The sequence below is a fragment of the Ornithodoros turicata genome, chromosome 2, assembly GCF_037126465.1.
Source record: "Ornithodoros turicata isolate Travis chromosome 2, ASM3712646v1, whole genome shotgun sequence".
In the NCBI taxonomy this organism is placed as follows: domain Eukaryota; kingdom Metazoa; phylum Arthropoda; class Arachnida; order Ixodida; family Argasidae; genus Ornithodoros; species Ornithodoros turicata.
The window spans coordinates 86042946-86070857 of NC_088202.1; the positions used below are offsets into that span (position 1 = coordinate 86042946).

The 27912-nt window shown below is 45.6% G+C and overlaps 1 protein-coding gene and 2 long non-coding RNA genes across 3 annotated transcripts; 2 read left to right on the forward strand and 1 right to left on the reverse strand.

Moving 5' to 3' along the window:
- The first annotated feature begins 65 nt into the window (after positions 1-65).
- Positions 66-27884, forward strand: LOC135385659 (uncharacterized). Its single transcript, XM_064615114.1, has 4 exons — positions 66-199; positions 11085-11410; positions 13658-13863; positions 26704-27884. Exons 1-4 carry the CDS (start codon positions 128-130, stop codon positions 27420-27422), a joined length of 1323 nt encoding a protein of 440 aa, XP_064471184.1. The 5' UTR covers positions 66-127; the 3' UTR covers positions 27423-27884.
- LOC135385660 (uncharacterized) lies at positions 17447-18608 on the reverse strand. Its single transcript, XR_010420464.1, has 3 exons — positions 18535-18608; positions 18118-18233; positions 17447-17550 (listed from the first exon to the last, which is right to left on the reverse strand). It is a non-coding gene; the product is annotated as an uncharacterized LOC135385660 (long non-coding RNA).
- LOC135385661 (uncharacterized) lies at positions 19551-20126 on the forward strand. Its single transcript, XR_010420465.1, has 2 exons — positions 19551-19637; positions 20059-20126. It is a non-coding gene; the product is annotated as an uncharacterized LOC135385661 (long non-coding RNA).
- Positions 27885-27912: the final 28 nt, after the last annotated feature.

A 27912-nucleotide genomic window follows, 5' to 3' on the forward strand; every position in this document is an offset into this window, starting at 1 on the left:
TTACGCGAGACCTATAGAGCCTTGGAACTGGTTGGGCGCTCGCCTACGCCGGGGAAGGGGAAGAGACGGAAGCAGACGACGGCGCCGCTGTTGCAGGCACAGCTGAGGACGCCCGTCCGTCCGCTTCATGTCTTCCACCATGTCGGAGACCACAAACAACAATCCCCCACATGCGATTCCGAATGGCGAAGATGAACAGGTGAGCTCACTATTACGCATAGAAAGCACCGTGGAATTATGTAGACACGCATAAGTGGCGTGTCATACGACTAAAAACGTAATAATCGCCAACAGGTGGTCGGGCATCGAAGGTGTTTGGCGAGGCTATGCGCGTGGGTTGTATGCATGGTAACGTTTTTGCGGCGCTTGAATACGTTTGGAATCCCATTTTTCACGTTTTTTGATTGCTCGAGGATTCATAAACGCGGATATATCCCCGCTGGGTAAAATGAATGGCGCAATATGCCTCGTGATGTTGTGTTTATTTCGTACGCTTAGGCTATAGAAGGCGTGGCCGATGGTGATGGGGGTGACGCGCGAGGAGGTGGCATATTTGGTAAACCATTTGTGTATCGAATTAGAAGCTAGAATGTAACAACTTCACCACTCCGAGTGGCAGTATGTTCACTTCCATGTCGCGTGGGTGACAGTCATAAAGGCGGAACTATACCGCGCAGAACACAGTCAGGGTCAACCGCAGCGTATATGGACGACTATCGCATCAGACCTGTGGGAAAGCCGGGGGATTTTGCTATGTCACATAACTTGTTGCCTACATGCGCTCCTGTATGTATGATATTTCACCCTATGTAGACGCAACAAGCCACGCAAAGATCAGTTGATGTGTTCAGATCGTCTACAGTTACACCGCTCATTAGTCATAACCGTGACTTCACGCAGTGTGGTACTCGATCAATTTTTTCGTTCTTTCTTTCTTCCCCCTCCTCGCTTGTTTCGCTCTTCTGGATCTACGTACCGTTTCATCGCAGTGCAGAGAGAAAGTGCACGGCACGTACGAATAATTTAACGCTTCCCTAAGAAACATGCGCTGTGCATGAGCAGTAGTGTGCAATCCCAAATCAGTTTTTCGAGAGACAGCAGTGTGTTGATTGTTCCAAGTTCGTTCTGCATGCTTAGCAAGTTTGCTGTATAGGTCATCGTTTGCGAGGCTCGGTTAATTTCTAGAAACATTACAATATGAACGTCCTGTACAGGGGTGGACTGCGGGACGATCTTCATGGGGAAAAATCTCGGATCGGCCGGTGCGGGGGTGGCGGTGGGGTCTATATGCGGCCTTACGCCTGTCGAACTGTCGCAGCCCACCGGGAACTTTCCCGGTAAGATCTATGTCAAGTCATGTACTGACTATGACGAACTCTCGAGACATCGTGCGGAGATTCGATGTTCCTAAAGTTACAAAATTTGATCTGCAAACCTTGAGTCAGAAGTTGTGATCTGCACAGCTAATTACTATCAGCTGCCTCAGAATGTGTAGGTGTGTAAGGCAACGAAAGTGGAGAATTCGGTTGTTAACGCGGTTGCGTTTCTTCAGACCTGCATGTGCGGAACGAGTACGTTTTACACGCAGTATACTTGCAAGTAACACCGATTGCCCGTGATTCAGACCACGCTTTTCGCTCACTTTCGATTTTAGGTAAAAACACTCGCATCTTCTGATCATTGCAGCGATATGCAGAATAACTGACGATTACCTCTACCACTTATGGCAGCACCCCGTTCGCGCGATTCTGCCGAGATTTGTGCGCCGTTGATATAAGGGCGTTCTTTATTTTTTTTATTCTTTATAAAAAAAAAATGCTGTGATAGCAGCGCTGATGTCATTTTTGCGTGCAGGTTACGCGGCCAGGCGGATATTTTGTGGGAAAGCGCATCTGATGGACGACAGATTACCTAATATTCATGCCTTAATTTTTAGTTCGATGTTTTCGGAAAAATGCGAAACAGCACAATTGGAGGCAATCATTATTTGAACCCACCCTCATTTTTAAAAATCGGGCACGTACTTTGATATATAAGTCGCCAAGCTTTGGTATATGCACGTGAGGCGAAACCAGAACTACGCACTTCTCGAGCGTAGAAACGACATCGCTTCGGCTTATACAGGGTGGTCCACCAACCATGATAGAAATTCATAGTAAAAAACGTAGGCCCTGGAAAGACATGTGGTCAAGGGATTTTTTTTTCTGCCAATAACTTTTGCCACATATTGTTAACATTTTTATTTCATTTCAATTGACGGAAAGTTAATTTCTTGAATTAAACTTTGAAATTTCCCAATGCAATCTAACGTTTTCTTTGCGGATTCAAAGGCTGCTCTTCAATGTATAGCCCAACATGGGGATACGTGGACCGCTCGCCCCAGTTGTCACCGATATACTCCATCACATTCAGCGTCTAAGCGATCACGGTCATCATATATCCCTGCAGTGGGTCCCGGGTCACTGTGGTTTGAGCGGAAACGAAGAGGCCGACAGAGCGGCAATGGCTGCCCAACAGTCTCGGACGGTTGTATCAACAGTGTTATCAAGAGGAGACAGGAGATCACTTCTGAATGAGCTCATTCAGCCAATAGCTCGCCAGCAGTGGATTCGGGACATCACTGACAGGTTTCTCTTGTACTCGGTGGATCCAACTATGTCCTTCTCAGTTCCAGACCGTTTACCAAGCTATTTTACGTCCTTCCTGCACAGGCTTCGTCTCAATGTAGCCTTCACTCCCCAATTCAAATACCGGATCGAACACTGTGACAGCAGCCTATGCTCCAAATGTGGCGTGGTAGCGAACATTGAGCACGTCCTAATAGAATGTAAGCTCTACGAAACGGAGAGGCGGCAACTCTGTGCTCAGCTGAGTGGTGCTAGCCGACAGACGTTCAACCTGGCTGCAATTCTTGCCCCATGTCAGAGCCATGCGCAACACCGTCGAGGTCATCTGATGTTCTTGGAGTTCATCTTGGCTACCGGTTTGGTCCAGACGCTGATGTAGGGTCCTCCCCTGCATCTCAAGGATCATTGGCGCTTCTTTCATGTGTTTCTTTCGTGTGACGTAGCGCTGCGCAGCCAGTGGAGGAAAGCTCAAGCGTTGTACTTGCACATAACTTCATTTTCATATATCTCACATCTCATGTTTCGCGTGTAATGGGGTAGTGTTCTGTTCTCCAGCGGTGAACCACCCTAGGCCATAGTCATGATATATTTGTGGTTGTTGTTGTTCTTTGCGGAAATGGGTTCCCCGTGGTCATTTTACTCAGTATAGCACATAATCCCACTCGTAATGCAATGCAATGGCGAAATAAATTCGCCGAAAATCCGTGGAAATGAGCCCTTGGCACCGCCTCTTTTTTGACGGCTCGTAGTTTGAGCGCAAAGCTGCGAAGAAACGTACATTGACACGCCACACGATGGGGGAAGGGTTACAAGCCATCGGGTGATCTCATTTTTGATAAGATAACTCTGATCCCCCCACTCATCGCGCGTGTTTGTCCCGTGGGTAAGGCTTGTAACCCTTTCCTCCCTCGTGTGGCGTGTCAATGTAACCTCCTTTCTTCGCAGCTTTGAGCTCAAACTACGAGCCGTCAAAAAAGAGGCGGAGCCAAGGGCTCATGTCCTCGGATTTTCGGCGAATTTATTTCGGCAATCGCCGTTGCATTACCTGTGGGATTATGTGCTATAATGAGTAAAATGACCACCGGGAACCCGTTTCCGCAAAGAAAACGTTAGGTTGCCTTGGGAAATTTCGGGGTTCAATTTAAGAAATTAAATTTCCGTCAATTGAAATGAAATAAAAATGTTACCAATATGTGGCAATAGTTATTGGCAGAAAAAAATCCCTTGACCGCATGTCTCTCCGGAGCCTACATTTTTTACTATGAATTTCTATCATGGTTGGTGGACAACCCTGTATACAGGGTGTCCCAGAAAACGTGTCATTGAATTATAATAAAAAAACTACACCACCTAGAGTCATGCGGTCAACGACAGTTGTTCTTACTAGGTTTTTGCCACCTCCTGATGTGAATGTCGTGTAACGTAAGTTTAATTATGTAAATTTTTGCGAACTTAGCTCGGAAATTTGCCAAGTAAAGGTCACTTTTTTACCCCACCAATATGAAGAGCGGGCCGAATTCACTCAAATTCATGATAATTGACAGTGATATTCACGAGCTATCCCATCGGAAAAATAGCCGAACATCATGCTTTTCGGAGCACCGGACCATAACGCGCGAAGACTTTTTGAGCGCAATCGCTCTCAGTCCGACTATAAATGAGGTTCCAAACCCAGTCCACAGAGTGATAGTACAAAAAGTGACAGTTCCTGAAATTGGGAGAGGGAAAGTGCGATTCCAGCCAAAGTCGGACGCGATAAGCCATGCTTATGTTATCTCTTTCTGCGATGCCGGGGTGGGCTGGGTTTCCAACCTCCTTTCGTCGGACTGACAAAGATTGCACTGAAAAATTCATCGCGCGCTATCCTGTGGGAGCTTCGTACACTCTTAAAACTGAACTTCGCCTCATAGCACGCTCCTAGCCAACCATTATCTCGAATGATATCGTTATCTGCCCTGATTTGTGGAAAACGGGGGGCGTACGCCATTTCTGTGACACTTATGCTGTTCATAATTGTCACAGAAAAGGCGTACGCCCCGTGTTTTCAACAAATCAGGGCAGATAACGATATCATTCGAGATAATGGTTGTCTAGGAGCGTGCTATGCGGTGAAGTTCATTTTTAAGAGTGTAGAGCATGATGTTCTGCTATTTTTTCTGATCGGATAGCTCCTGAATATCCTTGTCAATTATCATTAATTTGGGTAAATTAGACACGGTTTTCATATTGGTGGGGTAAAAAAGTGACATTCACTTGGCAAATTTCCGAGTCAAGTTCGCAAAAATTTACATAATTAAACTTACGTTACACGACATTCACATCAGGAGGTGGCAAAAACCTAGTAAGAACAACTGCCGTTGATCGCATGACTCTAGGTGGTGTAGTTTTTTTTATTATAATTCAATGACACGTTTTCTGGGACACCCAGTATATTTGGGCCGGGAAGCGGCGGTGGTGACGGCCGGGAAGCGGTCTATCTGGCCAACAGATCAGCGTTTATTCCAATCAACTCGATCGCTACAAAACACGTGGCCCTCCGACATGAACACCCTTTCCTTTGCGCTCGAGAAGAGCGTCGTTTCAGTTTTCTCATTTGCATTCTAAAGTTTGGCTATTTATATCTCAAAGTACGTGCTCTCTGGATATTTCACAAAGAGGGTGCATTTAAATAATAACTGGCGCCAGTTTTGCTATCTCACATTTTCCCGAACACATCTAATTAATAAGTTGACTAATAAATTTTAGGTAATTGGTCGTCCAGTAGTTACGTGCCCCTTTTGCACAGGATGTCCGCCTCAGTGCTGCCTAACCCACCTGTGAAAACCGCATCCAGGTAGCTCTCATAGCTTTTCTATAAAACTTCTGTAAAGGTGTAAAGGATTTTAAACGACGCCTCTATATAGCCTGTATCCCTGTACCAAAGGAAGGCAACAATGGTGTACCACACTTCACCGTAACGCGCGAGCACGTCGCTTGCAGAGACGCCAGTACCGCCAAGCGTTAAAGCTGGGTTCGAGACATTGGGTCCCTTGCGCAAATTAAATGTCACGTGTTCTGTAAAATAGCAGAATCTCGGTGAAACAGGGGTGCTATTTTTCTATTGTGTTCTGTAAGAAAAAAATTCCACAGCTGGCGGGCGCTGGAAATTTTGGGCCGCTTGAAAGATCACGTTGTTTTCACGTTCTATTAGCGTTGTATCCATTTTCGAACCAACCCTTGCAGTTCTACTGGAGTTGGGGTTGAATTGTATGGGATTACGGATTAACTGAGCATGCATACGAAAAGCAACGAGATGATGCGATTGAACTTTACGTTCTGCTACGGCGATCTAAATCAAAAGAGAAAGAAAGAAAGAACCGGCCTGGACAACCGGCCATACGCAGGGCAACAGAGATGGTGCTTAATTGGTGGACATTGATATTCATTAGGACCGCTTTAGCGCGTTTCAAGGGCGCCTGTCTTACGGGTCACATTTTTTTCCCTCACCGTTCCGGGGCCTTAACCTTTCCGATGCGATGGCAATACACGCGTCAAGAATGTTGCAGGGTGAAGATGCTGCACGGTGAGACGCTGGAATGTATATAGCCTTCCTGTCCTCTTCTTTTCCTCTTTATTGTAGGGTAATTTTTTTACACCTTTCAGCGTGTGAAAAGGGTGCTTTTGTAAATAAACACCTTTTTTTTTTTCTATTCCGGCTCAACTGAAAGGTGTAATAACAGTGTTGAAAAGGGCCATTTAGAAATGACTATCGGAAACAGGCGTTTTAAACGGAATAGAGTGCCATGAGATTGTGTTTTCTGTAGAACGTGCCCTTTGCAATTGTGCTTTTTTTTGTGTGTGTGTGGAATACACCATTTATAGAAAGTTTACTAGTTGATCGTGCACTCCCAGCCGCGGACGGCCGTTTCGTCCTACTTGGGACTCATCGGTGCGGCGCAGGGAAGTGACACGATCTTGGGTCGGCACTATAACTGTGTGTCTCGGCAAGACATGAATGTTCCACGGTGACAGCCTGGCGACACGGTGACAGACATTGATGTCTCGCGGAGACACACTGTTGTTCCCAGGACGCACATTCCTCCCACAACGTTAGTCGTGACGTCGCCCACCTCTGTGAGGTCGACAACGGTGAGCTCTTTCAGCACTATACCATCAGTATGGTTTACCATACCACCACGGATATTGGAAACGACGACGACGCACAACTCAGCTTGCATCTGATAATCGCGCGCGTCTTCTTCCATCCGATCCACGACTATTACACTGAGTACCACTGAGTATATCTACAGAGACCAGTTGTCGTATTACATTCTGGTGCCGAAGCCCGCACTTCCCGACGGTGTTTATTGGCTAAATCGTGAGGAGCTACAAGATGGATTCAGCGAAAGGCTCAGAATACTGGCCCTTGCAACCCCGTGGAGTGTTTTTTAAACTCGAATTTCTTCCTTTTGAGCAACTCCTCCTTGCTCCAAGGAGACAACTCCTTGGTTTTGGGGGGCTTGAGAGTACCGTATTTCAAGTACAATTTAACCGAATAGCGTTCCTGAGTTACAAGTCGTGTCTACCTGAAACCATACAGCCTGTTCGTTCTCTTGAAATGCTCTATTTTTGTTCCTCTCACGACTCCTCCATTTCCTCTCCTCAAGCGCTCAGTAGCAACGCGCTGTACAGATTTCAAACCTTGGCGTTGTTCTCATTATTTTCGTTTTAAAGCGACCCACAGCAAGCAGCATGATGTTCCTTGTTTTAAGCATGTTGTTCCTCGAAATCCCCCATCACACATACCTATATCTCAAACTAACTACTATTTCTGAAAATGACGATGAAAGTGAACAAGCTGCAGCACGTGCAATTTATCTACGGGATGCAAGCACAAATTGTTAGCTGCGTCCTTCGTCCTTTGCATTCCGTGTATTGTGCCGAGCTTCCGGGCGCGTCATTGTTTGGCTACATGGCATGCGATGCCGTTGTTTGAAAGCACTTGATGCCCAGTTCCGTCAGAAGAATCCACATCGAATTCGTGAATGAAGCTGCGGTGTAGGTTGGTATGAGGCACGCAAGACTTAAGCCGCAACAGAGCGTCGCCACGGGCGTTCACTGATGCACAAGCTATATGACGTACAGAGGGCTAAAGCAGGAAGCTATTTGAAAGATTTGCGCCTTTTCATATGTGACCATTTCTGTACCTTTTGTCGCGTGTCCACTGGGTCGCCCTACGTCGGAAGAACATAATCTTGCATTAGATCATCCGTAACAGTACATGGTGGACCATCGCCATCACACGAGTCGTTAGCTTTAGATGTCCTTTTCCGTTGGGGAGGATGACAGTATTGCTGCTTTAATGGTACGGACAATTAAACTCCTTCGTGATGTGAAACCCCACCGTTTAGCACCTGGGTGTCGTGTTATAGGCCAACGGGTAGCACACTTTCCCCGCCTTGCTTGCGTAACGACCTCGTTTAAATTATGTGCCTATTCGCACGAGCTGGATTTTATTTGTGGGTCACTTTTTGGATTCTCTGGTCGATTCAAGATTTTTGAATGGCTACGCATTGCGAAGTCCTCCACGTGCACTTTTTAGGACCTGTACTTTACTTCCCAAATGTGTTTCTGCAGAATTGCCACCCACTTTCTGATTCGCAATCATAAACGATCGCGATGCAAGTACGTGGCCTGTGTCTCCTGTAATGTTGCTGAGCTTCGTGATTATCACCGGTGATATTGATGATAGTGTACGGCTTACGACCGTATATAACCCAAATAGCATCCTCGATATTCCCGGTTGCGAAATTACCGATCTCGATGTTCACGGTCTCAAAACAAAGGAAATGCTCGATTGCTTCGTAAGATGATATGCCGTGTTCAAAAAGTCGACATCACTAATTAACCGCACAGCTTCATGAATTTTCGATGTCCGTCGAAGTTGTGTTTGCGAAAAGGCATCACCGTAAATAAAAAAAAAAACTGATTTCGACATCATTATCTCCTTCTGCACAACAACCTCCCCGTGGATGTGTATGCTAAGGGTGTTACAGTATTTGATACATCCCCGTTTTGAAACAGAAGGGATTTTGTTTTCTTCTCCACATCCGACACCCGTTGTGTGCTGAGGAGCCGCCCTCTCGCACAAAGACCTCTATGTACTCAGCCGCCGTCAAGGTCGTTGCTGCACAGAAAGCGTGGGACGACAGTGACGAAACCGCTTCGCCTACTTCCATGAATGGGAGACGGCATGCATCCACTGTGTTCTTTCCGGCATTACATTTTGGTAGCGAAACTCAGCTATGCAATGATCCTTCACCCATGACACTGTCATTCATTGTTAAATTAATGTTATAAAAACAACTGGAAGAGATTGCAAGTCAGCGCAGGGGCAGACTGTAGCATCCTTAAAAATGATCTTCACTACATAGCACGCTCCTAGCCAACTATATCATCCCGAGTCACCTCGTTCTTTCCCCTGATCTGCTAAAAACGGGGGCCGTACGTCATTTTTGCGGCATTATACTGTTCCTAATTGCCGCAAAAATGGCGTACCCCCCCCCCCCCCCCCCGTTTTCATCAAATCAAGAGAACGTTGTCACTCTGGATGATAGTTGGCTAGGAGCGTGCTATGTGGTGAAGCCCTGTTTTTAGGGTGTACAATGTGCATGTTGCCGCGAACACGACCTGTTTCTGCACCCTGTAATCGTCACTTCATGTACTTGTTGTTGTTGTTGTTGAGTCGCCAGCCAAGATTGAAGTGAAGGTCAGGCTGCGCTGCTTTCTAGAGCACTGAAGCGAAAGACGAAGGGGGGGGGGGGTATGTTCATTGAAAACAGAAAGGGAGGAAATGTGCGAAAGCTGACTTCTCCCAAAGCTTAGCAACGTTTTGTGTTTTATGGTTTCGTCTTCTTTGTCTTCGTTGTAATACTAATGGCGTACACTCTAAAAACAGATGGTGGTGGTGGTGGTGGTGGTGGTAGCGTGCTATTTCCGAGCGATTTGCCTGCCAGCTTGGGGTCATTCCAAAAACAGAACTTCACCGCACAGCACGAATGATAGGGGTATCGCTTCCGATTCGAAGAGAGAAGGGGTGTACCCTTTTTCGTGGCAGTTGTCATAAAAAATCCAAACTGACACAAAAAGGTTTACGCCCCCTCTCTCTAAGAATCAGAAGCGATGCCCCTATATCAGTCGTGCACTCTTAAAAATTAGTTTCACCAGCATGCACCTAGCCAACCATCACGTGCATAATCGTACAAATTAGGCTCCGCCTCCCGTTTTCAACACATCAGAGGCGAGAACGTTGCCATTCGGGATTATGGTTGGTTAGGAGCGTGCTATGTGGTGAAACTCATTTTTAAGAGCGTGGCAATAGTTAGCTCACACCTTGTTATGCGGTGAAGTTCCGAAGTTCCGTTTTTAGAGTGTGGATAGGCAAATGTTCGGTACCAAATGGTGCCTCTATACTATAGCGCCTCTACTAGCGCGATACGCGCTCAGTCGAAGCTTCCAAGGAGGCTCATTGGTTATAAGACCTCTCCTTGCTTCGTACGTCACAGATTAAGAGCAGCACTTACGGGCTCCGGCCTGCAAGCTGGAGCGTGAGAATTCATCAAGAGCGCCACGCTCCGGAAAAGGAATGACACCCTTTAGAAAAAGGAGCGCGCTCCCATCTACAAGGACGTAGCAGTCACTTCTTGGGATATGTTGATCAGCTGAATCCTCATCTCCATCAGCATCTCTCACTATCTACAAATGGCACTGGGGCAGCGCCCAGCCTGCTGGCCGGCATCAGCACCATCTCATCATCGTTTCTTTATGTGTGTGTATGTGTGTGTGTGTGTGTGTGTGTTGGGGAAACGTCGCTACAATTTCAATGTATTTGCATATTGAGGAACGCGGGAATTCTTAACACAAATGGAGAAGTCGTTCAAAAAATATCAAAAAGATGATTTTTTTTATCCCTGTCGAACGCCCGAAAGCACATTACGTATATGGACTACAGCAACAGCAAACAACAACAAGTTTATTTTAAGACGATGAATGGGGAGTTTCATCGCCAGGGGTGATCTACCCTAGACTGAAATAGAAACCACTCATACCCACGTAATTCAATTTCTGAGAAAGATACTATCGACAGAGGGTATCAGAGACATCATAATGCGACAGTTTTCACAAAAGTAAGTGACGATTGACAGAACCGAAGGCCCTTGGAAAATCCAGAGAGATTGAATCAACCTGTGAGCGTCGTGCTATCCTTTGTCCTACGTAACGATATTTGATCCAACGGATCTGCCCGCAGTAAACCCATGCTGGGCATTGCTACAGGGGTGTGACAAACGAGGAATAAGGATTATCAATGAACTTTTCGAAAACCTTCTAAAAATATGACAGAAGTGATATCAACCTGTAGTGTTATGAGTTATAACGTAGATTCTAAGTTTTTTTTTTTTTTTTTTTGTGTGTGTGCAGACAGATGTTGTGGACCCCGAGAACTTAGAAGTGGAGACAAAGCCGGTGTGTCGGGGGTGCAGCTTTCCTTATCTGCTAATCCAGGCACTCATCCACCTTGGCATCTACATCCACAAGTTATCCGAAGACGGCTACACGGTGTCCACGTACTACCAAGAGAAGCACGTTTACTACTGCATCGTGTCTGCTCTCTGCCTCTTCATTCCTTCTCTGGTGTACACCGTCTACCTCATTGCTGACAGTATCTTGGACAAAAGCACTCCGCTCTCCGATATATGCACCAAGGTCATTAATGGCATGCTTCTCGTGCCTTGGCAGATCAAAGGGTGAGTCGCCGTTGCTCACGTTCCCATCTGTCGTCCTGAGCTTTCACCTGTGAACTGCTCTTCATAAACGCAAGTAGTCACTTCCGTCAAATGTGCACTCTTAAAAATGAACTTCACCGCATAGCACGCTCCTAGCCAACCACTATCTCGAATGATATCGTTATCTGCCCTGATTTGTTGAAAACGGGAGAAAACGCCTTTTTTGTGACAATTATGAACAGCATGAGTGTCACAAAAAAGGCGTACGCCTCCCGTTCTAAAAAAAATCAGGGTAGATAACGATATCATTCGAGATAGTGGTTGGCTAGGAGCGTGCTATGCGGTGAAGTTCATTTTTAAGAGTGATGCTGGTGATGATAACCGCGATTCTCTTAAAATAAATACAGAAGGAAGAAATTAAACGAGCAAAACAAGAAAAATCGGACCTCCAACTTACGATTCGCAAAAATGTTTTTACGTACCTAGTCGTACCTTCGTACTACTAAGGTACTAGGTACTAGTCGTACCCTCCTACTATAGGTAAGGTTATACCTAGAGGTAACCTTACCTCGTTGATGTATTAGATCGCATACGCGGAAAAGGGGGCTTCAAAACAACGTGCAAGCACACCGGACAAAGCACAAAGAAAAAAACAAAAAAACAGGTGCTGGCGTCTGCTATCCATTAGCACGAGAATGGCATTTTCTGCCGTTGACCAGTATATATGTGAAATGAGGATAGACTTTTTTCAGGTGCACTATAAAAATCGACCTATACGTATTCCGGTTTAAACTGTAGCTATATATATAGTTTTTGTTTTCTTTTCAAGTTCGATACAGAGTTTGATAAAAGCTATGAGAGCAGCATAGAATGCTGTTTTTTCAGTCGAGTTATACGCCCAGGCGGACATATATCGCAGAGAGTATTCAGTGATATTTTTTTATTCTGCGGATTTTTAAACAGAAAGAGCTATCAGAAGATAGACCATGCCATCCTCTCAAAGAGAGTACGTCGCTATTAGGTGACTAACTACTTAAAATTTATATATATATATATAAAGAACCTTGATTTAGGGAGCTCTCGGGCAAAAGCAGAAGGGGAGACAGTCGCCGTTTAATGCATTTCTTTTTTTTTCTTTTTTGAATACTGAAACGGGCACGTGCGTTGAAATGTCCATCACCGAATATTGCTGCGCAAATGAGCCGAAACGAAACCGTGCGTCGTCTCAGGGGCTCATGACCTTCGTCGTCGTCTTATGTGGGCCGCAAAGTGGTTGATCGGCTCATCAGATCAGTTACCTACACCGATCATCCCCATCACTCCAAAGCACGTGGCCCTCTGATGTGGAATAAACGCTGTCATCCCTGCGCTTCTGATGCGCTTGGTTTCGGTTCCGGCTCATTTGCATATAACACATTGTTCGATGGATACCTAAAGTGTGTGCACGCGTTTCAGGATTTTTGAAAAAGCGGGTGGCTTTAATAATGACCTGCACTAATTCTGCTACCTCACATTCCCCCGTCATCTAACTAAAAATTAATTAATTAATTCTAGGCAATTAGTCATCTATACCCTTCATGTCAGCCTGCCTGTATCACAACCTGGGTAAACAACGTCTGTTGCTGCTTTCACAGTTATACATTTTTTCGTCGGTATCGTATAAGAAAAAGACCCTGAAACTGAATACCCAAGACCCTGTATAGTAAGTTAGAACGACTATTTTTACCCAGTGCAAAGAGGGCAAGCAGCTGTACCCAATCGTTGTTCACCGTTAAAAGAGAGAGAGGGGGTGGGGTCGAAGTAGCTTGCCGTAGTTGGCCGCATTCAAGTGGGCATCGTCACGACTATAGCAAAAAAAAAAAAAAAAAAGAGAGAGAAAATAGAAAACTTCACTACATAACACCGCTCGGAGCCAATCACCATTCCTAGTAACATCGTTCTCTCTCATGATTTGCTGAAAATGTGGTGGATCTGACTGTGTTTTTTAAATACTTTTTTAAACTCTGCATTTTGCATAATGTGTCCAAATGAGGCGTAACCTCCTCTTTTCAACAAGCCGAGGGGGAGAACTATAGCACTATGATTGACGCTAGACCACGGGCAGTGTTTAACAGTGCGGTGGCCACACAGTTCGTCACCCGTGAAAATCGTAAGCCATCTCACGGAAGGTGCATTAAACAACGAAGTTTCAGACTACGCTTCAGAATCATGTTGGCCTTAGGGAAGCAACGTACACTGGCGTAACTTTCTTTCGTATTGTCACCGTAGGCACGTGGAGGTTCTGCACTACGCGGCCCAACGGGTTTGCCGCTGTGGACCTCCCAGCAAAGTGGAGCACTCTCGCATCCGGACCTTGGAGAGGGAGACATTCGTACTGGAATTCTTCGAGGACTTTTATGCCGGATTCGTACAAATTCTTCTGCAAGTCTACCTCATCGTGCTCTTCCTGAATTCCTCGCAGCCCTCGAATGCTCGTAAGTTGTTCGCGAATGCTAGCAGAAATGGAGGTCAACCTCGCAAATTATCCAACAATGGGAGTGCGGCGATGTTTGGAGGAAAAAAAAAAAGTAATTGACGGCGAAACACAGGGACATTCCATATATACGAATATGTCTGTGACGTAAACCAATCTATTTTTTTTTCCCCCGCTGCAATATGAGTTTTTTTTTTTTTTTTACGCTTTCTAACCGCTTTCGTTTCTTAGGTGTGTTTAGCATAGTGTGTACGGTTACGGAAAGCGTGGTTCATAAAATATTGAATAATTCATCTCGCGGAAAATAACGATCTGCCACTACGGACTACAAAGAAAAAAAATAGAAAAGGCAATGCACACTACGTATTTATTTTATTTCGTGTTATAAATTAACCTCGCTCAACGACTCAGTACCATAAGGGACTGAAACCGGAACCGAACCGATAACCGAAGACCACTTGGAACCGAAATTTTTTCGTGAACCGCAACCGGTACATAACCGGAAATTTTGGCCACCCATGAATCGAAACCACAACCGGAATCGAACGATAAAATTCCGGTTACTTGTTCCTAACATACGGCTCACGTGTAGAACCATGCTGGCAAGCGAAAGTAATACGCCTGCAACTTCAATGTTAGGGGTTCGCACAGGCTGACATCGACAGACTATCATGTATGCGATACTGAGATGTTGTAGAAAACCGTAGGTTATGTACGCTTCATTTCACCTCGTTGTCAGTAGCCTAAACTTGAGCATGGCCGCTCGCCGCCGCTGCCCGCTTTGTTTTTCGTCAACATGGTCTTTGTCAAACTCATACACAATAAGCGTTCCCCAATGTTACAGTGAATGCCGGCCATGTGCGATGAGTTCCGTACTACCAGGTTGATGCGGCTTTGGGCTCACAGAGACACATCTGTCAGGGGGTGATCCAGGATTTTAACACAGAATGTGTTTAAACACTAGTTTTCGTCACGTAACGGTCGGGCGTCACCGTTCGACCATGACACGAAAAAGCGGTGGAAGAAAAATTCCGCACCCGCTGGGCTTCGAACCGTGGGCACTCAGGTTGTGAGGCCGCATTTTTTTTTTCAACTGCGGCAAAGGCGATTTAACGACGTATCATGCTATTGACAAAGCTTGATATGCTAGACACATTCTGTGTTACTCGGCCTTCGTCAGCGTGGTCAAGCTTGCTTAAGTTTTAATGATGAGAGGCCTGGCGTAAGACGGAAGGAAATTTTCCCAACCAATCTTCCAATGACGCGCCGAATAAGACGCACAGATCTGGCATCTCCTAAGCGTATAAAAAATAAAACATAAAAAATACTATATTATTCCATTTTTAGCGAAAATTTATATTCATGTTGAGGAGCTGTATCCCTGCGCAATCGTCTCACTTTAAAGAGCAGAAATGCTGGGACAAATCCCTGAATTTATCAGTAGTAGGTATATCGTATGACGCAGAGGGAACCATGGAGGCGCTTACGGTGACCTCTGTGGCCTATTACATCTTGGGAGCTAGTGTTTGATTGAAGAAGGGATCACCCATTTTTTTCAGGTAGCTCCCCCAAAATTTACATTGAGGAAGGCGAGGAATCCGTCTCCCTAAGTCAGAGCCTCTGTGCCCTAGAAGTGCATAGTTGCTGTCAGGTTGTCGAACCGCAAAAAATACGGGTTCGGGTTCGCGTTGCTTGGATTCCATTCCGGTTCAATTCCGGTTCGCAGCGCCGAACCGGTTCAAGGCTTCCTTAAAACTGCTTTTATGAGGAAATGCGTGGCTATAATAGCTTACTGCTGTTGTCTGCTGACGTTTTTAGTGGTCAGGTACTCCCTTTAGCGAGAGAAACGAGAAATGGATGAACACTTGCAAATAGCGTCCATGCTGATGAAGCGGTGTCGTCCTGCTACTTTCTGTTCCCCAAATCTCTTTATCTTTTTTTTCCACGCACAGTGCCGGCAACATACATTTAAATGAAGCTTAATTAGATGGACAGCATTTTACAAAGACGACAGTACTTTCCTGCACAGTGCATTCGCAGCGTGAATCGATCTGAAACCGTACTGAAGCATGTTGAAAATAGGTCTGCCAGCCTTGCTCTGTCCGAGCTCACAGCAGTGTACCAGTTAATCCACGACACAAAGGCAATGTGTCACGACGTATTGCACTACCAGTAAGCAGAACTACATTTACTTTTCAAACCACGACCAGTCAAACAGGCATCGTTCTGCGTACGCTCCTTCTCCATTTCTCATGTTTCTGACTTGTTTAATTTTTGCTGCTCACGTGTAAAGGGAAATGTTGGGCGCTTCCTTAATCACATATGCGTCCTATAGAGCTACACAACTGACCTGCTCTATTCTTGCATCATTCGTCCGCGTGGCGCCTCCTCTCTGAAGAGCAGACGCCGCAGCGCGTGCGTGGGGCGCTCACAAGGACTGCGCTTCAACGTCCCCCAACGTCAAAAAGGACTCCGAGAGCATACCTACTATACGTCCTCGTTTGACCGCTGGGTGAAAATTTGCGAAATCCATGATATTGAGACCCAGTGATTTATCCAGAACCCCCTACACCTCCAACAACCCCCAAATGTTCAGTGACACCCCCTAACTTTTTCAGCTGTGTACCCCCTACAGGGGGTGCCCTTGCGATTTCAGCTTTAGGCACATGTCGGTAATGATATGTTAAGCAGTAATGATTTGACTATAATAATGACCCCCCCTCCATTTTTTTCTAACACCCCTCCGTGCTTGGGATTCTGGATAAACCACTGTGGAGACCGACGTGTACTCGGTTCAGGGATTGAGAGGCACTTGAATTCTTATGCTGACTTCCGTTATGTCGGAACCGTTTTGTTGCGAACCGTTTACCGCAATTATTTTTTTCGGTTCTGCTCCGGTTCGGGTTCAACAGTGTCATGAAAATTGCCGTTCGGGTTGGGGTTCAGTTCCGACAAATATAACGGTTCGGGTACGGTTTTCGGTTCGGCTTCGGTTCGACACCCTGGCTGCAGTACACCTCTGCTGTGTGTTACTCCCAAAATAACCTACAAAATAACTTATTTCCACTCCTAGAGTGGAAAACCTCTCCACTTCATCGTCAGAATAAAATTGTTGATGTTGTTCCTCGCGACATGCACGTCATAGTCTTGTATATACGTCACGTGGTCGTGAATAGGCCGCGGACACATGTTCGCGGGGTAACATCTCATTACGGCCGAAAATCCTTTAATCCCCAAGTGTCTCGTTACGACCAAAGTCTCAATACGGCCGAAGGTAGTCTCATTACAGCCGAAGATGTCTCATAACGGCCAAAAAGAAAAAAAGAAGCATCCACCATAGTAGCTCTGTATACTGTGTTTTATGCTTCCCAAAATGTGTCCGAGGCGGTGTGCCCCCACAGCTTGTGTCACACACAATGGTTCATGCACACAATATTGCGACAGTGTTTCATGCATCCCTCGTGAAAAATGTTTTTATTGTCATATGTGTCACACGATATTTGTATGTGTTACGCCATTTTCTCTCAGTATTCAAGCAACATCCTACTCGTTGGTTCTTTGAGCTAACTGTGTGTGTGTGTGTTCTGAAAAGTACTCCACAAGGGAGCCCACTGGGAGCTCCAGGAGTCACATGACCTATGACCATGATCTTCTCCCCTACTAGCTGCCTTCTACAATTTACATCCACCTGAAATTTACAAAAAAGTACATAAGCCACTGAACAAAATGACATATGCTCTTGTTTGATGATGACTATAAGACATATGCTGTCAAGCAGACTTTCTTTTTCATATATTCGAAACATACTCAAGAATTATGGACAACAATGACAATTACGTCATAATAATGCAGCTGCATAGCCAGGAAACTATTTCAGGAGGTGTTTTATGAGGCTTGACATGGGGTGGAGGAGTCCCCCTCGTCAGTGCTTTATCCAGACCCCCCCTAACTTTTTTGCCTGTGCACCCCCTAAAGGGGGTGCCCTTGCGATTTCAGCTTCAGATACGTCTGTAGTGATATGTTAAGCTGTAATGACGTAACTATTCCAACAATTTTTTCCAACACCCTTCTCGTGCTTGGGATTCTGGATAAACCACTACCCCTTGTTCATTTTCGTGGGGCACTACATTAGAGCTTATATGCCACTGCACTGATGTCACAATGTTAAAAGTGTGTGTCACTCTGCGGATTCGGAATTCCTCTAAGCTACAATATGTAAATTCAGAATATCCGAAGGGTAAACATCAGATGTTACCTGCAGGCTTCATGCTGAAACGAGTGTACGCAAAACACTTCCGCCGTGGTGGGCGACGCCGTTAGTGTAATCATACACGCAAGACAATTGCGGGCACATGGAGTAGTGGCAGCAACCTGAAAACGATACATTTTCTTGTTACATATGAGTAATCAAAAATATACATTCCCACATGTTTCGTTTTGTCGTTTCTAGGAAGCGCTAGTAAGGGAACAGCACTTGGTTGGTCACATGCAAGCCACAATGCGAGAGGTGCCGATATTTCGATTACGCGATCAAAAATTAAAAGTCTAGAACCATGCACACTTCCCCATGCAACTACTTCCCCAGCATCGTGAGACATGACACCCATGACATGACACCATGTATTCACGTATAGTGTAATGATATGCAGGAATGAAAAAGATGCCAACATACCTGTAATCCAGTGTCCCATAAGTTTGATTCGATTTTTTGGCAGCTACCATGAAGAGCAAATGCACGATTCACAAGTTTCATTTCGCCATTTTCATTGTTGATTTCGCAAGCGTCGAGCAATCCCACGTGACCTCCTTTGGATCAGTGAAAAGTGAAAATTACTCGCGTCATGAACATATATGTTCATCTCAGCGCAAATCAAGTTTTGCATGCTATAGAAGGAGGGGGGATCAATACTCTTCCTTTCGTGTTTTGATATCTTGTTGTTTTGCTACTCTCACTTCGGTGTTCGGATGGTGTCTAGCAACGTTGGGTACCTCGTTTTTTGTGTGTGTGTGAGCGAGTGGTTGCTGTTTACGATGTGTTCATATATCGCTTTGTAGTGCTGTAATGTGCAAATTAGCGGACTTTATAGCGGCTCTCTATTTTCCGTCGTTGTCTTTCGAGCAGCGCCTGTTGTTCCGGTAAAAATCGAGTTGAATGAATCGCCACAGCCCCAACGTATATCGCGCAGTGTTGACCAAGTCCAGCAGGAATTCTGGTGAGTAATGCTTTCGTAGGTTGTCTGGATTAGTAGTGTGCTGTCCACACATAGTTGGATTCTCATACGAGTAATTTAAATGAATCAAAACAGCCGAAGTGCCTGTAATAGATGTAACTCGGTATCTGTTCGTAGGTTTGCGTTGTTTCTAGTTGGTTGCGCGTTTAGGAACAACAAATTTATTCGAAGACGATAAGATACCGATAATGCATCACCGTACAGCAGCATTTACTCGTATCATTGTGAGCCATATTTCATTTGTTAAAATTTGTCGTCGTATTTCTTCAAAAATAAAAGCGCAAGTCGGCGTACTTGAATTGATCTCCAAGAACTGCTTACGTCGAACGTCTGCAAATGTTGTACTTATGTGCCTTCGCGCACCATAGTAGGCACAAAGCATATCTGATTAGAATAAATACTTCAAGAGGAAGTCATTCAAATACATTGTTATTTATAGCTGGTTTTCCATTCCAGGCATGGTATGTGGCTGCACGAAGGATTCCGAAAAAGAAAAACAACATGGCTAATAGGATGTTGCTGCCCAGGGAGTCCTGGCGAAGAGGTGAGCTGTTAAGATCATCATAAGGTTCTGTTGTGAAGTGAGAAATTTTGTAGTAGTGCACGAATTAACATTCGTGCACTACTTTTATAAAAAAGAAACCAGAAATGGAAAGTCATGCATGCATCATTTCATGAATTGTAATGTATTACTATTTGATATTCACATGTTTCCATTAAGGGAATGAACTACTCAACCTATATTCATATCATGGTCATGCTCTGTGTTTACCTGGAAGTCACATTTTTAAGGCTTGTCATTCTTTTGTCTAAATGAATATTTATGTTAACCTTGTATGAAATAGCAGACACGTATCAACACGTGTGCAGCTTGTGCACATTAAAACGAGCCATGTAGAGACAAATGCTTGTTGTTTTTTTTTTAATATTCTAGCCTATTCATGGTTGCTCATCGCTTCTTGCAGGTTTACTCATTCCAGAAGCAAGAATTGTATCATTGTAAGGCGAATGGAAATAAACTGACATCGACTGAGATAGGTGCTCTGTCATGGCCAATGACTGTAGGATGGCTCCAAAAGCGTCACAACAAAGCCAATATTCATCTAGCTCTCTACAAGTAGCTAACTCCACATAGTAGCCTACTTCACAGCCTACACTACCTTGTGGGAGTACACATTACACAATATGTTGCATTGTGCTGTGGTATAACAACATACCGTTTGTCTCGCAATATGTGTATATAAATATGATAAGGGCCCTAAGGGCACAGTGCATGGCTTATACCCTGCTGAATATATATCCATACCTGGCTGCGACATTGCATATCAATGCAGGTTACAATACTCATGTTGACATTTGGCCGTTATGAGACATCTTCGGCCGTAATGAGACTGCCTTCGGCCGTATTGAGACTTTGGCCGTAATGAGACACTTGGGGATTAAAGGATTATCGGCCGTATTGAGACTTTCGGCCGTATTGAGACATCAGCCGTAATGAGACTTCGGCCGTAATGAGATACAATCGTTCGCGGCAGGAACCGAAAATAAACCGGTTTCTTTATTTCGGTTACCGATAACCGTAACCGATAAGGTGAAGAAAGCCCGTAACCGGAACCGAACCTTTTGCAGGGTTCGAGAGGTGAACCGTAACCGTAACTGAACCGATATTGGTTTCGGTTTCAGTCTCTGCTCAGTACGCAAAATACAAAAAAGAAAAAAAAATGCCGTCGGTGAACATTACGCGCTTCCACAAATTTCCGAAAGAAGCAAAACTTTATCATTTCTACTTCTCGAAGAGGACGTCACCGGGAACACAACAGTACGCGCTGTACTCTTTGTGCTCCCCGTCCTGTGGCCACCGGTCTCCCGTTGGAAGACTGCCAGCAGCTATGGTGAGGGGACGGGGGACTGATATTCGAGGAGCAATGTCGCCAGACGCTCTGGCAATTTGGGCATCACAAGACGTCATCGTTCTCAGAACTAACAATTAATTTTAGTTCACTTCCGCGTGGCATAGAGAAGCAATATTGCGATGACATAACTTCAGTAGGATTCTGAGGGCAAGACTTCGTCCGTGGAGGCATTTTAAAGAGCCACACGTTTTTGAACAATTGAAATACGGCAGTCGTCGAAAAAGTCGGACAGCGGTTGGGAACCGAACCACGCGGCTCTCGAAAGCCGGTCGAGTGCGCTACGTTTTGTTACTAGTGCGTGTAAGATGCGTAAGTGCGTAAGGAAGTACGTGTAAGTTGCGCGTTACTGGTGCACTACGCTACGCTGACATCTGCTTTCCCACGGTTACCAAGGGGCATCATTCGACTAACGGTACACGCGCTCACTCCATTCACATTCTCTCCCACATGTTTTCTCTATACACACGCAGATATAGAACACAAGCGGCTCTGAACACAAAGACGAGGCAGTGCCATCTGATGAACATGATATAACTGTTCGAAGAGTGAAACGGCATGTGTTGGGTTCGTCTGTATGTTTCAGCCTCAGAATAGTTTCATGTTCACGCGTTTGCGTGTCTCTATAGACAATAATATTTCGGGGCTTTACGTGGCGAGACATGTGTGTTCATGAGCGACGCCACAGTGGTCTTGTCTATAGCTTATTTAGTGACTCTAGTCTGGTCTTTTCATTTGTCTGTAGATTAATTTTGCCCACCTGAGGGTTCTTTAACCTGCGCCCAAATCTCGACACACGGCGCACCACATTTAACGTCCCTCGCGGAAGACGGCGTGTCTGAGCAGCTTGTACCCTTCCACCAAGATCAAGTTGGCACCGTCCTCGGCCGGGTTTGAACCCGCGATCTTGGGATCAGCAGGCGGACACGCTACCGACCGAGCCTCCGAGGACAGCTCTTTATAGACAAGGACACATGAGGGCCATTTTTCATTGTTCCTTGTGCAGACAAGTTCCCTTGTACCTGGGTGATAAACCTTTTCAGAAAACCGATAGCTCGCGACCCTGCGCCGCGTAAAGCAAGCATGACCCAAAGGAAGGTCGCGTTCATTACATCTTCACGCCGAAAGAGCACGGGGTTCGGCGGGACTAATAGCATGCAATGGGTTGCACGCCCATCGTCTCACGGTCATCCATGCACCTCGGGCGAAATGCGCTTCGCCAGGAATCTCCGCGGTCGTCGGGTCCACTGCTTTCTGCGTCCCTCTTCTGCATCGCATCCCGTCTGCACACGCCACCATCGTGTATTACGCGCGTAACGCCAAGGACGGTCCCCGTTGCGAAACGAGAAAAAACATCGCGGGCTTCATCGAAGAGAATGCAGCGAGACGGAATTAAATGTATAGGCGCATATGAAGGAAAGTAGGTGGAGGTACAGCTGGACGGATGCCGGCTAGTGATGATCTCCTATGGGAAGTCTTTATGTTCATCGGATACCCCTTTTTTATATTGTTTACGAAATTACATTGCGCTTCGCAGGGACTGAGCGAAGCTGTGGCTACCATAGAATCGGCTAGGACGGGACCAAGTTCAGTAGGTTTGTGCAAAAGCAAGTCAGAACGCAAAGAAACGACAACATACTGAGGACATTAGAAAGCCTACGGGGCACTCCTTACTTAACTTGAGTGGTCCATAGAATAGGCCCGGGGAAAAAATGCAATGTAAAGTTTCTCACACCTGGTCTGCACGTCCAGAAAAGGTAGTCATTAACTCCAGAATTGGGCTTACCAGTTACATTGGGCTTACCAGTTGTTTTCCCAGAATTTCTTCCCTGGGGATGCGTCGGGCTCCGCAGGGGGGGGAGGAATGTGACGTCATAACATGGAGGCTGATCCCATATATTTTTATGCTCTCTGGCGAAATATTGGCCAATTTACCACCTCTAGAAGTGGAGAGAGGAAGGGACTTATGTCTAGGATTTAGCATGCGAATCGAACAGGGGTGCAAATAAGGCGCAGGCACATTCAAGGAAAGCGCGGACCGTTCACATAAAACTGGTTCGTCGAGGCGTCCAAGGGTTCTTCCGCCCCCTCTTACAAAAATAATAAATAAATAAATAAATAAATAGATAAATGAAGTAAAATAAATAAATAATAATAATAATCTCAAAGCATCATCAATATGCCCCGAAAGCTCAAAAGAATGACGGATAGGGTATTGACAACATACGCAGGATAAGGTCACAATGTGTAGGAAAGAGAAGCTTTCGATGTTTCGTACACTTAAATCTAGAAGCTGAAAATTATTGATGATACGATTTTTTAAGCGGTCCCGGATAGATCGTTGACAAAAGTCTCGGCGTCTGCTGTTCTTGCGGTGTTTTCGACGGCTGAGGTAAGGGGAAAGGAATGTCGTGGTTTATCGTGGGTAACCCTATAGGGGAAGGTGGGGCAAGATGAGACAGAAATTTGCAATTAAATATAGAATTTTTATTTTTCGTGCTTAAAAAAAAAAAAAAAACTAGCCATAGGCACATTCTCAGAGGTCTAGACCTTCTGACCTGTAAATCAGAACGGACAGCCGGTTTTAAAATAAACACAGAACAAGAAATTCAAAAATGCAGATTGTCTCATCTTGCCCCAACCCTCGGGGCAAGATGAGACACGCCGTTGTAATTAACTATACAAATTAGTTTTTGCAATCCAAGCACCTACACAGCCCCCTCGAACCCGCCATCCACATGATGTGCTATAAGACCACACAGAACTCGGTGATATTTCCCGCCACCGTCCTTTGCAAACAAGGCACCGCCAGTTTGGTGTGTCGCTGGTCGCTCGCTTTTGAGTGCGCTTCTGCTTTGCTGGAAGTATCCTAGGAAACAGGAAAATTTGCTGGAAAATCCTCGGCAATATGCAAAAAAGGAATCTCTGAGGAACAAGCATATAAAGCCACCTAATAGTTGACTTATCAGTTTCTAACTTACATTAAATTTAAATTGCATTAAGTTGTCGCGTCTTGCCCCGCGCATATAATCGGATGCATAAATTTTTCAGTTAAACGCCGAATAACCAAGAGTGCCAATATTTTGTATGTATGTAGACGAATGAATAAAGAAATAAGATGTGGACTTACATTGACAGAATAAGCCTGTGACACGCTGCTGCACAGCTGACAAAAAAAAGGACTACAGAAAACCGCGTCTTTTTTGCGGGTCTTTTCATTCCAGGCACGAGTAACCGATTTTTTTTTTCTCTCTCTCTCTTCAACGCAACCACCAATCCTGACAATTCTCACGTGCAATGAAGCGGACATGCAGAGCCACCTCTCTCCTCTTTTTTCCCCAAACAAGCAAACAAACAGGCGGCGTTGAGCAAAAAATGTCGCACCTTGTCCCGTGTTTCATCTTGCCCCACCTTACCCTATACAGGGTGTCCCAGAACACGTGTCATTGAATTATGATAAGAAAACTACGCCACCTAGAATCATGTGGTCAACGGCATTTGTTCTTGTTAGGTTTTTGCCACCTCCTGATGTGAATGTCATGTATCGTAAGTTTAATTATGTAAATATTTGCGAACTGAACTCGGAAATTTGCCAAGTAAACGTCACTTTTTTACCCCAACAACAACAACAGATATATTCTGATGATGAAGTGGGGAGGTTTTCCACTCTATCCCACCGGAAAAAAATAGCCGAACATCATGCTCTACGGAGCTCCCACAGGATAGCGCACGATGAATTTTTCGCGCAATCTTTGTCAGTCCGACGAAAGGAGGTTGGAAACCCGGCCCACCCCGGCATCGCAGAAAGAGATAACACAGGCATGGCTTATCGCGTCCGACTTTCGCTGGGATAGTGCTTTCCCTCTCCTCGCTTTCCGCATGCCATGAAACACCTCTCGTCAAGATGCTGCATTAATTCACCGAATGCGCCTCGGTGTGGCCTTTACAGCTCAGTGGCGTTACTGCTTGAGACAAGTTGACTCTCCCACCTGCTGCCACTGTGCTTGAGTATCTGGAGCATATTCTTCTTCATTGCTCCCACTACCAACCTTCCTGAACCACACTCTCCGAGTCTCTTCGTCAGCTGGACTCTCGCCCCTTCTCCCTATCGAAATTGCTTGGTCCCTGGCCTAATCCAGCCCAGCAACGCCCTGCGCTCGAAGCTCTTCTGGCCTTTCTGGACACCATCGGACTTCGGTCGTTATTGTGACGGGGCTCGTTATTTTATTCCCCACATTCCCACCAGCAATGGGGTATAGAGCATCGCCTCTGGCGATGAACCTCCCCACTCTCCAAATCCAAAATAAAGTTGTTTGTTTGTCTCCCAATTTTAGAAACTGTTACTTTTTCTACTATCACTCTGTGGGCTGGCTTTGGAACCTCCTTTCGTCGAACTGAGAGCGATTGCGCTCAAAAAGTCATCGCGCGTTGTGGTCCGGTGCTCCGAAAAGCTTGATATTCGACTATTTTTTCCCGATGGGATAGCTCCTGAATATCACGGTCAATTATCACGAATTTGAGTGAATACGACACGCTCTTCATATTGGTGGGGTAAAAAAGTGACCTTTACTTGGCAAATTTCCGAGTTCAGTTAGACAATATTTACATAATTAAAGTTACGATACGTGACATGCACATCAGGAGGTGGCAAAAACCTAATAAGAACAAATGCCGTTGACCGCATGACTCTAGGTGGCGTAGTTTTTTTATTATAATTCAATGACACGTTTTCTGGGACACCCTGTATACATACAAGGCGCCCTGGGAAAATAATTCAATTTTTTTAATTCACAGTCTTGGCCGATATAAATTCTAGCAGTATTCTCAGTAACGTGCATGCCATCGTCCCAGCATGCGGACGGCCGGGCTCAGTGGGGCTCTTCAGCACCATATGGGTTGTGACAGTTCGCCCCATGTTAAACCGCATAAACGGGAAAGGCGGTTATTAATACAGATCTGGCGTTCCAAGTTTTACAGCAAAAGCGGATGAGACGCGTAAAATATCGGCAACGCCGATACCGAAACTCATCCTGCTCTGACATCACACAAAGCGTCTCCGCCAGTGAGGCAGCGCGGGAGAGGTCACGGAGGTCACAGAGAGGAGAGAACCAATGGGAATGATTGTAGCGATTGCTCCTCTGTCGTCAGAGCTTGACGCAGGCATGTCTTCAAGGGTCTGTATCTCGCCAGTTATGACACTCAGGAAAAATAATTCTTTTACCTGAGTACCCGAGCGTGGAGTATAATGCGTACATGATGCAAAGTGTGAACCCCTTTTTGTAGGGAAGCGACATGCTTCAAGTTCCTAGGCCTCTTTCCGTTTACAAACAAAAGACGCCATTGTTGTGTTTGCAACCACACGAACGCGACTCCTGATTGCCGTATGTAATTTCGGATTGATTCAAGTGTTGTCGAATGGTAATTTCTGGCAAACTGTGTCACATTATTCTCATTGTCCCGGACTCTCTGTTAATTTGTTTTGCCCACACCGGCCTTGTGACGTCACCCGCGGAAACTGGTCTCTAGGGAATGTTCTGCGGTGTTAGCATCATCTGTGGAGGCCGCAGTGCAATACAAGCAGAAAAGCACCATGAATGATATAGCTAATACAGTATTGTATAACATCCCCGCATAATTCCGCATGATTCCGCTAATCGCACACTGTGGTGCCGTCAACATTATTCTCTTCTTCATTTGCAGTGCTGGGCCAACTGGTCGGCTCCGTTTTGTGCCTCTACTCGCTCATTAAAGCTGTACAACGCAGAGACGACGGCATCCTGACTCGTACCCTTTCATACGTGGGCTGGATAGCCGTCACCACCTCCCGAGGCCTGGCCCTTTCGCTTCTCACCTCCGTCATCCATGGGTGGATCGTGGTCGCCTGTCTCTTACATGCCGCTGCCATGACGGCGTGGATCACCAGCTTCGTCCGTGAGGCCCACCGTCGTCTCGAAAGCGTACGCCGTACTTCGGACACGGAGCCCCTGCCCAGTCCCTGCGTAATCATCACTCTTATTTTCACGCTGTTTGGCCTGCCTTCGCTTGTCTTCTGGCCAATAATGTTCGATTTCAAAGTGAGAAGACGCGTTTTTGTGTTTGTCTTCACGTTCCTCGTAGAGAACCTGCTTTGTTTCGGAGCGTGGCATCTATGGGGAAGCCAATCCACCCAAGAGAACCATAAGGTGGTCATATCGGCAGTGTTGCTCGGATGCACGGCTGTCGGCGTACTTTTCATCGCGCTTTATTCGTGCTGCAAGCCGGAAAAGACAGACTTGGTTGTGCTACAACACATCCGTGAAGATAATGCAAATAAGTATGGAATCTACTTTGATTTCTGTAAAGTGATCAGGATATTACCAGATACGCAAGACATTGCGAGGGACCTGGAGAAGATCAGAATGCTTAACCTCACGAAGTGAAGGCGGTGAATGTCTGGACATTTCGGTGCAAATGACGTGTATGTTTTATGGGAACTGTTTTACATTGGCTGGTGGTGTCACATGTGCGCGAACTCTAGCATCTAGCAATGGATTGCGGACTTTTCCAAGACGAACTCTCCTGGATCCGTCGCCTTATTGGAGAACACGGTTTGTCCACTGTACTTTGCACGCTACGTGGCCTGGTGGCATGTACAGTGCTGTTGCGTTGAACTGTCGTAAATGCACATGTACAAGGAATATCGTCATCGTGACATGAGGTCCACTTTTGATTTCAAGTGTTCTATTCAGATTGATTATCCGTTATAATAACCAGAAAAGTGCAGATCAGCGTTGAGAGCTATGCAGAGCACAATTTTGTACAGTTTTCTGCCCGTTTTGAGCATATGTCATTATTTATGAAAAAAAAAATTGCAGATAAAGATTTGTCTTTTTGAGGTATCACTTCAGATTGTTGTTACTAGTTTAAAGT